Raw genomic sequence first — 14,064 nt, forward strand, 5'->3', positions numbered from 1 at the left:
AAAGTGGTTGCCTGTTATTGTGAGTATTGAGGGCCCTTTTTCCTAGCCGGTCCGAGATTTGCAGCTGGCGTGCCTGGGCGTTTGCCCTCTTTGTTTACCCATTGTTGATGAATGGGGGCAGGGCCCCTTGCCGAACGCGGAGATCCACCCCCTACTACATGGAGGAGCCACAACTCCCCGTTTATCTCCGCCCAAGAACCTCCTGGGGCATGAAATCGGTGCCGAAATTCTATGTCGCAGTCCCTCCAACCATATCCGTGGTAGCGTGAAGCAGCAGAACGGGTGAGGTGACAGTACTTCAGAATTTCACGAGTGTGTCATGGATTTGCTGCCAGATAAACGCTCATGTATATTAGGAAGGCATTCGTCCATTTTTCAATGGACATGATTTTGTTTTTGGAGGGGGCATTGTAGGGTTTTAACACCCATTTCCCTTCCTCATCGGCTATCGCCAGATTAGTTCTCTGTTCTGCTGCTTCGCGCAGTGTGTTGGAGGCTACATCTGGGGCGTTTACTAGAAGTTTTAGATCTACGTACTCCCCTTTCCAAATCTTTTCCTTTATGCTTTGGGGAATAGATACACCCAGTGTGTCACCTACAGGGTTTAACCAAGGAGATATCATCTCCTTGCATGTACATGTGACTCATAAATAATATCAAATAAAGCAAGATCTATTTTTGCTAATTAACTTTGGTTTTACAAGTACATTTAAATTTTGATTTCCATACAAAGTAATAATTGATCAGAAATAACAGAATCAATACTAAAATAGCACACTATACATGTTGGAAATAAATTGCATTTCAAGATACGTGCACATATATTTTGTAACTACTTGCGCCACCAGATACTACAAATAATCTCACCTCATCCTATCTCATTTTAAGAACACATGCAGGCATTTTAGGGTGTCACTGTCATGTACAAGTAAAATTGTCTATGTATATCTTACATGCGAGACTTAAATGTATTACGTCTTTCAATATAAACAATACAATGAAATAACTCAATATTCCTTTCTACGTGTAAAAGTAGGTTTTATTTTCCGAGACAGGAAAAAACACATCTCTGGCTAGCCCACCCATATTATTGAATTGCAAATACATCTGTTCTTTTCACATATCATGAATGTGAACATTCAACATTTTCTATTCACTTTCTTTGCTCCTTGAGTTTCTTCCGAAGTCCCTTTTCTCGTTTGCTTGCCTTCACTTCATCTCTTCTCTTGTCCATGAACAATTTCACATATGCACGCAGCCTAATCTCCACCCAATAGCGCACCATGGTTTTAAGCAGTTCATCCCCATGAGGCAGGTCACATCCTTGAATCCTGTTCCACATGTTGAGCACATGCATATTGTTCAAGACAGCCCCATGGAGTATGTCCTTAATGGGCTCTGCCCTTCCTTGCAGGAGAAGTTCATCGCTGACATGTTTTCTTGTTTCTAATTCCATGGCACGGAAAAGCTTGTAACACTCGTCGTGCACCTCAAAAAGTCCTCCACGATTCTGGACAGTTGTCCAGACTGAAGTGTAAGCAAGAAAGGAGTCTGCCTGCGTATGAGCGTCTTCCTTTGCTCGTAGCCCATCCAGAAATCTCACAAATTCACGAGCCACCTGCGACTTCTGCCTCCGGTACCTCTTCCTTAGAGCGAAGGGCACAAAGCCTGCTACATAACGAAGCACCTGTTCTTCGTGAGCGGAAAATTCCTCTCTTGAAGCTGTCTCATGCACTTTGAGTTCATTCCTTATTCCTAAAATCGTCTTTACAGTACCTTCGAGCACTCCTTGTAGAAGAAATCCAATTGAAAATTCTGAAATTTCGACATCAAGGCCTACAACAAATTCCTGCCATTTTGTTGTCAGTCCATCGTTTAGTCGTAACTCATGGAAACCTTTCCATAATACAGCGTTGGAAGATGACCCTACAGCCAGATGCCTTCCTCTCTCTGTCACCTCCCACACACTCTTCAAAATGGTTGCAAAAATATCTTGTAGCTGGCTGATTGGCTGTTCTTTGATTTTCAAAACCAAGGCAGATATTTCCGCCTCAATCGGAGTAGAAATGATCTTTTCAAGCTCTGTATCCAAGGAGTGCAGAAGAATTTCTGTTGCCCTCGGAAGGAGATCTTCGATGCTCACTGATGAATGTGGTCTGACTGTAAAAGTAAAAAAAAGAGAGAGGAAATTGGTGCATTATTAAATTAAAAAAAACCACAGAATTTAGTACATTAGTCTTAACAATATTTCAAACTGTAAATTCTCAAAAACGTATCCCAAGATCTTGCAAAAACTCCCTTCCAATTCTTTGTAAAAAATAATGATCTGATCAATATTTAAGATTGTGTAATTTGACATTGATATATATTTAAATGTCTACATTCTACAAATTTTAGTTCCAGTAGACCTCAAGAACATTTTTCTTTTTCATCGGAGGTGTACATACCAACAGATTTCTTTCTAGATTTTGGTTGAGAACTCGAAGATGGGACATCTGTTTCCATTAAATGCTCAGCTGTCATGGTGCCTTCTTTTTTTTGGAGATGGAAGAACCTGAAATAAAAAAAGGAAAGGGCTACTGTGATTAAAAATAAACATTCAAACTTTAAAAATTATTTGGAAAAGAAGTAGATCGAACTAGTAGTAGAATGGGAGGTTGTGAGTCTGGACACCTAACAGAAATGAAGCCTTATTTTAATTTTAGGAATAAGCCAAAATATAGAATTAATAGCTATTGTCACCATCAATATTTATTCTTTATATTTTCTTACATCTGTGCTAAAAAAGACATTGCTTGTTAACTTTCAAAATTGAGAGTAAACTATCATGACTATAAGTAAGTTATGCATCCCTAAACTCCTAAGACTGGTAGTTCTTCTGTCACCTTCATTTTCATCTGTCCTACATGTAGCCTGGGCCGGGGCTGGTCTGTATTCGAATGCAGTCAGGTTTTTGAACATGATCATTTTAAAATTTCTATCCCTGTTTCAATGCAAAGCAAATAGAAAAAACAAAGTAGGCCTAACTCCGTTCAGAATTCAGTATTCAGTAATCATTCATGGTAATCAATGACTCGGTAACGCATACAGTAGTCAGGAGACTTCTAAGTTAAAGTCTGAAAGAATAAAAATCATTCACTAATGTTACATGGGCTGAACTCTCCTGACTAGTAACGCACCCAGCCCAGTGTAGCTGGACCCGGCTATCGCATCCATCCACGCCGCCAGCTTAGGCGAAGACGAGAGCGGCACGGCAGACTAGTCAAGTCTGCGCGGCGCTGGCCATAACCTGTATTTTAACACTATACAGCTCGATCTCAAATTTTATAAAAATATCTTACCAGTCATTCCAATTTCCCACTCGTCTGGCCCTAACTCTAGATCATCGATCTCCGATAAAAACAACAATTCCTCGTCTAAAATAAGATTATCTTCACCATAGTCGTCTTCCACATTCGCGTTCGCCATTTTGAAATCCGACTGTAAGTCGTAAACAACAACATCGCTCGAGCAGCAAAGCCAGCGCAATGCGCATGCGCAAATACGCTGATCGAAAGGGACGGAAGAACAGCTGTCGTAAATCACAGTGGAACACCCGCTGCGCTCCGGCTCGCGGCATGAGAGGCCGATCAAAGAAGCTTCGCTCTGTTATGACTCCAGTTAGAGGTGATATCTCCTTGGTTTAACGGGGAATGGTGAGGGTAGTGATAGCCCCTATTCATGTTCTCTGTGTTAGGTCTATGTTCTGTATTGATTACGGTTTGGTTATTTGGCCCTGTGGCCTCATTATCATGGACACAGTGTGCACTCTGAGTTAGGTTGGTTCTTATGTGAACACTAGGAGGTACAATTGCGGGGAAGGATGTTGTGAATGGGGTCTCTCGTACTATCCCAGACTGATTTTGTTCTCTAATATTTTGCGATTCGTGCCCTGTGATGTTATTGTTAGCATGGCCAGTTACACAGAATGAATCTGTATGATCTTGTACAGATATGTATTCAGGTCGGGAAGGCACACCTGCGGTATTATAACTAGTGCTGGGACAACTCTGAGTCTGACCCTGAGTGGATGGTTGCAGCACAGGCCCTGGTGAGGCTGCTTGCCTCTTAGCTGAACGGCTGGATTAACGACCCTGTTCAACGTCAATGGGTTCTGGCGCTGCTCCTGCTGCAGTGGATGCGGGGGTTTGTCCGGGCTCATTCCCCATCGTACTCGTAGGCCTACTGCTTCCCGTTGGAGCTACCGTTTGATTTGTGTGTGAGGCAACTGTTGTTTTTGTCTGGCGGGCGCCTCGACTTCAACCTTTTGCTCGAGAATGTGTCTGAGCCAGTTCAGCTGCGGTCTTTCTCCTCTTCCCCATTGTTTTCCGATTCTGTTTGATTATGAAATGACTAAAAAGAGTTGACAAATATCGCTATTTTATCGTTGGGGAAAACAAAAACGTTGGGACCTCCAAAAAAATTTGTTGCCTCGAACTAATTTCAGACTGCAATGGTTGTATTACGTGCACAAGTTACTAGTATATTCCACAACACACACTGTTTCCGCTGTGATTAGATCACATGATATCCGGTTAGTGATCACATGCACAATCTGATTAGATTTGGACTTTTACATATTATATTCCTCTATAAATCTAACACCTGTTTCTCTCAAAAATTTACTGATCACTGAAAATGATCATTACCTTATCATTATTGTGGATATTGAGAAATAACTGGTAATTTCCAAGAGCTAGAATGTTCAATATCCAGAAAAGAAAAATTTAACCTCATAGCGATGGACGACGTGATAAGGAGATTCGCTCTGGATGACCATTTTTATCAAAATGTATATGAAAGTTGCCGTGACGGGCTCCACTGTGGTTATTATTACATGTCAAATTTTCTAGAAGTACCATTCTCGTGCCTGCTCCTGATTTTTTCCTCGTACTTATTGCTTTCCAAATGTATCTTCTCAACTTCGAGGTTGAGGAGCATTTCCACTATCTTGGTGAAACCATGCATGATGTCAAAAATGACATTACATAATGGAATGTGCTGAAAATAGGGACTCTTGGTGATACCTGTCCAGTACTTCCTCTCTGTCTGTTCGACGCCCATTTGGTGCCAACTCTTTGTTTTTTCTTCTTTATTGCACTGGTACAAATTCCATCCTGTTTCGGATGTTGGACTCAATTTGCCATACCCTTCTAAAACCTTTACGATGAACATCTCATCCCCAAACAAGTACAGGTTAGATAGGTCACATTCAGATTCTTCAATCACATTGTCAGAGAGTTTATATGCAGCGAGATTTTCTTCTAAATTTTCCCTCGAGTCACTCTCATAAAAGATGGCAAATTAATATGTGTGGTCAGGGATCCGATATGGAATACTGTGTAATAATTTTAAGTCATGCTTTTGGAGTGACAATGCCAATGCAGCTGAATGACTACCCCCTATTTCCCTGCCAACCCCCCCCCCATATTCTGACATAAAATTTGTCTGATATGAAATTTAAATGTCAAGATCTGTAACAGGTGGGCAGGATCTAGCCTCCACCCAGTTGCTGTACGACTTGGAAGGAGCATACAGTGAAACTGATTAAGGTATTTCTTTTTGTCTCCAATCGTGTTGCAACATTAGGCAAAATACCAGGGATGATTGCCACTAAAGTTGTCACGTAAGTGCACCAAGTCCTCTCCCGTTACTGGATGTAAAGATGTGTACATATCATGACCAGCATTCTGCAATTCCCTCCCCACCCAGATTTGGATTTGGACAACTAAAGTTGTCACGTAAGTGCACCAAGTCCTCTCCCGTTACTGGATGCAAAGATGTGTACATATCATGACCAGCATTCTGCAATTCCCTCCCCACCCAGATTTGGACTGTTTTTTTTATACACATATCAATCAGCTGTGTGACATATTTTACCTGTATGTCATGTCTGGCCAGATTCTCTATTAAAGAACCTTTTCCCTCCAAATTCGTTGATAACTTTTCAGTTACGTGTAAGTCCTGTTGGTAGTGGAAACCAGCAACGTACAGTCGGTTGAGATAGCATTTCAACTCTTCATGCATTTGCATCTCCTTTTCTGAATTCCCTGCCTGAAGACATGAAACAAGTACTAAAAGTGCTTGGACAGAAATGAATTTCCTATTGCAAATTCAATCGTACTGAACATTCCAACAAACATTGTCCCTTTCACATACATCTAAAATATAAAGTTTCAAACATGTAAACATTTATGTAATAAAAAAAACATGTAATTCATTACACAGTAAAATAAAAACAACATTCTTCTTCCCATATACCCACTGTGCAAATACATGAAATATTTGTACCCCCTTCCCGCAATTACATCCATCATACTTATTTCACAGCAAAATACATTGCTGCTATTAAAAATGTGTTAGAGTGTCCTGTTCTCTGATTTTTACCTTCTGTTCCTATTTGGAAGTTGTCGCAGCAGAAGCCATAACAGTCTGTTAAGGTAGAATTGGCTTGTCTTTTTTCCTTATTGAAATAAATTTCCTATTGCAAAATCAATCGTATTGAACATTCCAACAAACATTGTCCCTTTCACATACATCTAAAATATAAAGTTTCAAACATGTGAACATTTATGTAATAAAAAACATGTAATTCATTACACAGTAAAATAACAACATTCTTCTTCCCATATACCCACTTTGCAAATACATGAAATATTTGTACCCCCTTCCCGCAATTACATCCATGATACTTATTTCACAGCAACACACATTGCTTCTATTAAAAATGTGTTTGAGTGCCCTGCTCTCTGATTTTTACCTTCTGTTCCTATTTGGAAGTTGTTGCAGCAGAAGCCATAACAGTCTGTTCAGGTACAATCGGCTTGTCTTTTTTCCTTATTGTAGAAGGAGAAAAAATTAAATATGACATTGTAAATAAAAACACTTGCACACTGAAATTAACATGTAACATTATAAACAACGCAAAATTACATGTTATTATATTTATAGGGTATGCTTCAAAAATTAAGACATTGACACTGATATAAAGTAATTAATGGTCTGAAGAGAACATATATATATATATATATAAATGTGATCATTCTTGGCGATGTACGTGTACGGGTCTCCTTCATAATTATATTTGAGATCAGTAGTATGGAGAGGGCCGTAGCAAGGTCAATACCCATCTTCATCAAGCTTTCGGGCACATGCCCTTCATCAGGATCTAAACCAATATATAAAATACAAAATATAGGCCTACTAATAACAATGGTAAATACAATGCAATGCAATATATAACAGAGATAAGTAATTATAGTCCACTTGAAATAATCAATTATACATGCAAGGTAAATGGTAAGTCAATATGTAATGAAGTATAGAATATATAGTTACCGTAGGGTAACTTTACTGTCAACAATACACTATACTTACGGACCCTACGGTAACTATATATTCTATACTTCGTTACATATTGACTTACCATTTACCTTGCATGTATAACTGATTATTTTTTATGGACTATAATTACTTATCACCTACAGTTGGCTTACAAGACATGTTGCGAAATATGAGAGAAAAGTTGATTTCCTAACTTGGAGTTGTCTGCACATTTAGAATTACCTTCCATTAACCTCCATATTGGAAATCTGTCATAGATATATCACATGGGCCAGCTATAATAAAACTCTTTACCTGAATGACAAATACAGTACTGTAGGGCTGTCTCTGACAGATCTTGGGTCGCCTCTGAGAATGCTTCTGCTGCAACATGAATGCCTGCTTGGTCGGGAGTTGTCCCGCAAAAATCCACAACTCTCTGTGACAGTGGATTGACCCATCTAATCTGTTCTTCGGTTATAGCACCATCGGGAAAACCTTCTGGCTTGTCATCGAGCTGTTGCATTCCTCATAACTTCATTGTGTAAAGTAGACATGACCTTCTGTTGAGAACTGAATTCAAGGGAAAAACATATACACAGTGCATAAATTACAATTAAGTCAAGACCCTCGAATCATTATATCTATCCAGTCACTTACAAATCAAACAATATGATTCAGCATTTTCTTGGGATAATGTCTAAAATGGGAGGATTGATTATTTCTATGTTACATCAAATCATGACCATTAATTTTATTGTCATACTGTCTCTGATTTTTATCTCTTACCCTAAAGAAAGAGAATTGAAGAAGAGCAAATCAATCGTTACCTTGTACAAGTCCCATACATGTTGGAAAGACTTCATGACATCACTTTGGAACGAACGATGGTTGAAGTTACTCTTCAACTGGGCAATGGTTCCTCTGTCTGCCAGGCTTGCACCACCGAAGAATTGTTTGTTGGAGTCCTAATTTCAATCAAAATGTTTAGAAAGACTAGTTATAATTAGATCTACCTATGTACATCGATGGTCATCATGGAATGGATCTCTTTGTGCTTAACCCTAAAAAGACTGGGGGGCTGATTCAGCCCCCCCTCGACATTTTTCGCGATAAATCCGCAGCGCAAATTTTTTTGACCGCGTCGCTCACTGAATTTTCACTTTCAAGTCTGGCACAACTTTTGAGACCAAAATTGTGACCCCCGGGTACGCGGTTTGGAACTTACGCAACATTTTGTAAGTGCATGCACACCCAAAATTACTTAAAAACTTGAATTTGTGTACAAATCCAATGCAAATAGTGTTTTTAACCAAAATTCATAAATATATCATTATTTTTCCTTTTACTGCTTAAAATCAATTAATTTTATCTTTTTTATGGTCAAAATAAAGTCCCCGACAATTTCCATTGAAAAAACAATAAAAAACAAAAAGTCGAAAAACAAGGAAATACATAAGAAATTTAGAAAACAATAGAATACATAAGAAAATAAATGTGATGTTGAAATTTTTTTTAATAAATTTGATCAGATGCCTATCGAGAGTATGTGAAACAAAACTTAGCGTTTCAGGGGCATTATTTTATTAATCGCAGCAAACTTATGATTATACGCATAAATTAGCATAATTAATGAAACATGAGATTTTTGCAGAATTTGATGTTATAGTTTTGTAGATAATGTATATTATCATGTGGCCATTGACAATACCCACTGATTATCAGTGTTTATTTTTGTATTCCTATACTGACCTGGATGGAGGTAAAGGGGTGTGGGAAGGAAGACCTGTGGGTCATGGTAATCTAGTTACCTTTTCCAAACCCAGGCAGGTGAGGCAGCCCCCTCATCTCTATTCCAGGTGGGTGTTTCATAAAGCTGTTCTCAAGTTAAGAGCGACTTTAAGATCGACTGGTGAACCTTTCTTATGCGCTAAACCATCACCAATGAATATACCATTTACCATAAGGAAGGATCACCAGTCGTTCTTAAAGTCGCTCTTAACTTACGAACAGCTTTATGAAACACCCACCTGGTCCTTTGTACAATGTCAAGTATGTCCTACTGTTCATATGATTTGTATTGTACTATATTAATGTATTTTGAAATGAATAATAATAATAAGAATGCCATTTACTCAAATAGCAGTACAGTGCTTTCTTAGCCCAGGGTCATTCCAATATCTGCAAGCACATGCCCATACCCCTAACCCCTGAAAAGGATGACTAGTACTAGGTTAGCTTCGATTATGACAGATTTATTGAAAAGTGATAAAAAGTTAGCCTGACAGGAGACAGCAATGAAAAATTACCTGCATGTGAAGCATTTCTTTGTGAAATTCTTGGGGACACGCATGGAATCCTTCCAAACGATCATCCCGCTTCTCCCCGTTGCTCCTTGCTCGTTGAGAATTCAGAATCCTCTCAGTTGTCAAGCCATCACAACGTAAAAGGCATTGCACAGGTTTGTCTTTTACCACTGGGACATACTTCTGAAGACTTTCCATCACCTTAAAGGGGAAGTTCACCCTGACAAAAAGTTTATTGTAAAAATAGCAGAAAAAATAATAAAAAATATTGCCGAAGGTTTGAGAAAAATTTATCAAATAATTGAAAAGTTATGAGAATTTCAATCATTTGATTTGTGACGTCATATGCGAGCAGCATTCATACATAGCGAATGGTAAAAAATCAATGAAATGTCATTTTCTCAGAAAATTGAAAATGGTTTTCACTGTAACTTTTGTATATCAATATACAAATCGTTTCACACCCGATCATGAAAAGAAAACAAAATTAAGTCATCAGGAACCATACGAAATTTTGAAATTCATACATTTTATATTACATAACACATGGGGCAGCTGCTCGTTTATGACGTCACAAATCCAAAATTTTGAACTCTAATAACTTTCTTACTCTTTAACGGATTTTCCTCAAACCTTCACCAATACGTTTTACTATTTTTTCTGCTATTTTTACTACAAAGTTTTCTTCAGGGTGAACTTCCCCTTTAATCATTCCTTGGGTTGTACTTGGATCTGCGTCTACTACTCCTAATGTCACCTGTTAACACATATATACAGGCATATCAAATACTATCGGATTGGCTAATTGTGGAAATAATATGAATAGCATATATCTCTGCCGAAAAAGTGATACAAGACAAATATTAAAACAATTGTTCTGAATTCCGAAGGGAAAGACAGTGCACAAATGAGAGTGAGTGAAATAGATTATCATTGTGAGAAGAGAGATTCAGACTCATTTATTGGTCTATAAAAAAATCATGAAGGGAGATTGAGAGAAAAGGAATAGGGCAAATTAAACTTGAAATGCATTAAAAAATGTAGCATATAAGATATTTTAATTATTAAACATTAACCCCCTTTTTGTAATATTCCCTCTCTGCCTCTGTAAGGAAACTAGGTAAAAGGTATACTCTCAATGCTATATATTATATATATATATATATATATATATATATATTTTATTTGTTAACAGATTGTAAATGTATGGCTTAACTAGGCCTATAAAAAAATTGTTAACACTTACACATTCAGATTTTGCCTGCATTTCTTTGGTGTGCTGATGAAGAATTCTTTGGGGAACTTTGGTTTTGAGATGTAATGTGGGGATATATATTCCAGAAGAATCTTGCGAACAATGAAAATTGCCCTCTCTCGCTGCTTTTCCAAGACTTCTGGTGGAGGTAAGAAGGTGTATGGATCAAGCTGTGATGCAGGTACTTGCTTCTTTGTTTCGCCTGTTGTCACACGATCCATGATAGCAAATGTCAATGGGTGATTTCAAGTTCAGTGTTGACCTTTTGGTGTTGGTGTTGGGTCAATTTTTACACGATTATAACACCAAACATAAAATGAGGATGGTCCCGAAAAGTCACTCACTAGTTGTTTAGATGTCAATAATGTGATCTGGATCAGTTTTACAAACTCTGAATAAGTTTTGGAGCTAGGGGAAGCAATCAAAATTTCAACACTAACACCAACACCAAGGTCAACACCGAACTTGAAATCACCCATTGTCTGCATGAGGATTGTATTTGCATGTCCACCCCTCTGATCCTTCCCTTCCTTACTTATTTGTATGTTGTCACAACCGAAACCAACACTAGACCTGGGACTTGGAACAGCTTCGTAGCTCAACCTTCTTCGTGCTTCACTCCTCCGTTCCTGAAAATTTAGTGAGACCCCTTATCAAACTATTGCTTATCACTATTCAGCAGGTAAAATCAGAACTTGTGAGCAATATGAGCAATTCTTACAATTACCTTAATATATATATATATATATGATGCACCACGCCGTACACCGGGGTACCGTAGTACCCCGGGGTACGGCGTGGTGCAGCGCCATCTCGTGTTGTAATAGTGTACAGTTACATTGTTGTCATGGTGATCACGGTCGTAAGATCGGTGCGACACTCATGACAATGAATGGGGACAATGATCAAAACGCCTATTTCCTTTCTTTGATACAATCTAATGCCAATAATAATAAACAAATTATGTTATACTTAAGAATTTAAGTATACTTTTCGACAGCTAACTTACACAAAAGATTAGCTTATAGTCCCAAAACTCATTATTGAACATTGAAGATTAGAACAGAACATGAAAATTAGAATAAAGTTATCATTTGCATGCATCAATTGTTACATAAAATCACTAAAAAGAAGAAAAAAATCTGTACAAAACATTAAAATATACTTGCACACATTTTTTGGTAACCCAGGGTACAGCGCAAAAAATAAAATAAATAATTCAACAAAATGGCGGATTATCATTTGGTACCCCAGGGTACCAAATACTGCATCATATATATATATATATGTATTTCATCACATTATTTATTTCATTGGATGGCATTGTCAAGAGTGTCCCAAAGTGTAGGTCCTATAAAAGTGAATATTGAATATTGATTTATCAAGAACAGTCTGGAGATCTGGTACTGTGTTACATGTAGATGAAATTCACCAGCTTTCTTTTTTGTAAAGAGAAAAATCCAATATCTACATTTGCTCCCCACTTTATATCATTATTATTATTCATCTCCACATTCTTGAAGAGGAATTTAGCAGATTTCCAAACCATCATGTCGGCAGCATGATCCCTCATAGAGACCTTTTGATGTTCCCTTTCTGGTCGCGGACCTCGAGACTCCTGACACTTTTCGTTCTATAACTGTTGACCTCTCCTACCTGCTTACACGACAACAATCACAGTAGTGTTATTATCTTCACTCATCATACAATCACACTATCAAATTATTCCATTAACACTACATAATTCTTTCAGATACTATTACAAAGTATATCTACAGTACATTAAATTTCCTTTATGGAGGAAAATTCAGAAAAACATACTCTAGTAAACTTCATTTGTACAAATGGAAAAAAAGCCAGTAAACAATTTGCTTCTGCATATTCACAATTTGTCATTAAATGCAATCAAGTACACCATTTATCATACAAGTAAGCATTGTGTTTGTTGAAAATAATTTTACATTTGTTTCATACACAACATCAACAATCTCCATATATAATATTCTTGTATATCATTGCACGGCTGACAGAAGGGCATTAGCTCAAAGGCTGGCAGAAGAGCTTAAGCTCATTTTTCTACCGAAAAATCATTAGGGCTTTTCAGTGCTGTATGATAGAGTTTTGATAGCTTTTTCATTTGGTACTGAATAACTGTAAATGCCTCCTATGACGTAGTAATGACTTAATCATGCATTGTAAATGGCCACAAGCACTGGCTGTCAGACGAATTACTCAATAAGTACTTTCAAGGGCTCGTGCGCATTAATGCCCTTCTGTCAGGGTTCGACGATTTATCATCTATCTACTCTGTTGTTCTTCGAAAGTGGCAGCTAACCATCAAACATAATACTACACTTTCAATAAGACTGAAATAACACCCCCATGAATACACACACCCGACTGCCTTCCAGGCGCACCACGACAGGCATGTCAAGGAATTTCTATTCTTGCAAGAACCCATTTACTACACATGGGTTGAGTGCAGCACGATTGAGATTTAGTTAGATGTAGCAATTCATTTCATGGGCACATCAATTCGAATTGACGTACCCATGTTCTCTCTTCCCTTGGTTAAGAAAACAAAATACTGTTCTTTGAATAACTCATTCTTGATGATGTATGTGAGGAACGTGGAATTCCATGGCCTCGCTATATTTGTATTTCTGTGTTCTTGAATGATTGGCTTCATTGCCGCTTTTCCTCTCCTTCATTTTCTTTCACTTCTTGAAGAAGCTGTCCCTCTTGTTGGTCCATTTTTTTCTTGGCTACGTCACCTAAAAAAGATATTGTTAAAAATCCAATAAAATTGTTTTCGTATAACCTCTGAAATTTATCTTTGTCAAATGCCAGAACCCTTTTATTATACCTACGGTCGAGTGAAGCATGATTAAGATTTAGTTAGATATAGCAATTCACTTCTTAGCATGAGTTCAAATTGATGTATCTATATTTTCTCTTCCCTTGGAACAAGAAAGCAAACCGTTCTTCGAATAACTCATTCTTGATTCTGTATGTAAAGAACCGGGAGATCCATGGCCTCACTTATTTGTATGTCCATGTAATTGAGTGGTAAGCTCCATCGCCACTTTCCCTCTCCTTTGTTATCTTTCCATTCTTCAGGAAGCTGTCCCTCACGTTGGT

At 37.9% G+C, this 14,064-nt stretch overlaps 1 protein-coding gene and 1 pseudogene across 1 annotated transcript; both read right to left on the reverse strand.

Moving 5' to 3' along the window:
• Position 1: 1 nt before the first annotated feature.
• On the reverse strand, positions 2-3,468 carry LOC121423506. Its single transcript, XM_041618856.1, has 2 exons — positions 3,342-3,468; positions 2-2,181 (listed from the first exon to the last, which is right to left on the reverse strand). Exons 1-2 carry the CDS (start codon positions 3,466-3,468, stop codon positions 1,154-1,156), a joined length of 1,155 nt encoding a protein of 384 aa, XP_041474790.1. The 3' UTR covers positions 2-1,153.
• On the reverse strand, positions 15-623 carry LOC121424340 (annotated as a pseudogene).
• Positions 3,469-14,064: the final 10,596 nt, after the last annotated feature.

This window comes from Lytechinus variegatus, chromosome 11, assembly GCF_018143015.1.
Source record: "Lytechinus variegatus isolate NC3 chromosome 11, Lvar_3.0, whole genome shotgun sequence".
Taxonomy (NCBI): domain Eukaryota; kingdom Metazoa; phylum Echinodermata; class Echinoidea; order Temnopleuroida; family Toxopneustidae; genus Lytechinus; species Lytechinus variegatus.

Coding starts and splice junctions, on each gene's coding strand:
- LOC121423506 (XM_041618856.1), bottom strand. CDS start 3,468: ATGGCGAACGCGAATGTGGAAGACGACTATGGTGAAGATAATCTTATT. Junction 2,182..3,341: donor GTGGGAAATTGGAATGACTG/GTAAGATATTTT, acceptor CCAATTTCCTCT/CTCTTTTTTTTACTTTTACA.